Source organism: Etheostoma spectabile, unplaced genomic scaffold (assembly GCF_008692095.1).
Source record: "Etheostoma spectabile isolate EspeVRDwgs_2016 unplaced genomic scaffold, UIUC_Espe_1.0 scaffold461, whole genome shotgun sequence".
Taxonomy (NCBI): domain Eukaryota; kingdom Metazoa; phylum Chordata; class Actinopteri; order Perciformes; family Percidae; genus Etheostoma; species Etheostoma spectabile.
Genome location: NW_022605614.1, coordinates 244,891 through 245,831, shown reverse-complemented (window position 1 = coordinate 245,831; position 941 = coordinate 244,891). Strand labels below are relative to the sequence as shown.

The 941-nt window shown below is 42.2% G+C and overlaps 1 protein-coding gene across 6 annotated transcripts in view; it reads left to right on the top strand.

The window, feature by feature from the left end:
• LOC116686741 (actin filament-associated protein 1-like 1) overlaps nucleotides 1-941 on the top strand; it is an 18,128-nt gene that overhangs the window by 15,459 nt on the left and 1,728 nt on the right. For all 6 annotated transcript variants that reach the window (XM_032511787.1, XM_032511786.1, XM_032511790.1 and 3 more), the window contains one exon: nucleotides 670-792. In XM_032511787.1, coding sequence (XP_032367678.1) covers nucleotides 670-792 — 123 coding nt within the window. The remainder of the gene's footprint in view (nucleotides 1-669; nucleotides 793-941) is intronic.

Genomic DNA, 941 nt, shown 5'->3' with positions numbered 1-941 from the left:
CGGGGGTCTGGACTTGCTTTTCTCCCAGTCCTGCGAGCGGTTCTGTTTGATATTGTTCTTGGTCTTCCAGATCTTTAACTTCCACTGTTCCTGATGACGGCCATTTCTTAATTACATTCCCAAAAGAGGATATCTGCATCTGAAAACACTTTACTATCTTCTTGTAGCCTTCTCCTGCTTTCTGAGCGTCAACTATTTCCAGTTTCGGTTTTCTAGACAACTGCTTAGAAGAAGCCATGGTGCTGATTGTTGGGGGGGGGGGGGGTCAGATGAGTCTGGGCATTTAAAACTTAAGATTGACATCACCTGGTCTTTCCAGACCATGATGGAGAAACAATCCATGACACTGTCAGGTCTCAGCTTTCCAAAGGGGGGGTGCATGCTAGAAACTCGGCAGGGGGCCCAAACTTTTGCAAACGCCATTTTTTAGTTTTCTGTTTTGAAAGTGTAAATGATGAAATAAAATCTAACTTTTTGTGTTATATTATAAAAATGTCTAATCTTTCATTTGATGCCTTTTTGGAGATTTTTCCATCTTTTCTTGGCTTCTTTTTACACATTAATACATCTTTTTTCCTGGAGTGCCCAAACTTTCGAGCCCCACTGTACTTGCACACCTGCCTGAATAGGCATTGTTTATTCATTTCTTTACTTTTTCTTTTTGTGTAGGCCTCTTGTAAAAAGACCCAGAATATCTACAGTGACTCTTTACCAGTAAACTGTGCCTCAGAGATGCGTCGGAGACCTCTATCTGTTTATGCTTCTACTGGAACTGTCATGCAGAAGGCAAAGGTATCTAATGATGGCCAAATGAAGCTTGGTGAACCACTGTCTTTTTTGTCTGAGGCCACTAGATGGCGCCCTTGGTTTTAAGAGAAAGGCCTAAGGCATTGCAGTTCAGTGTGTTCTCAACCAATTGTTGAACAGAGAGCGCCATCTAG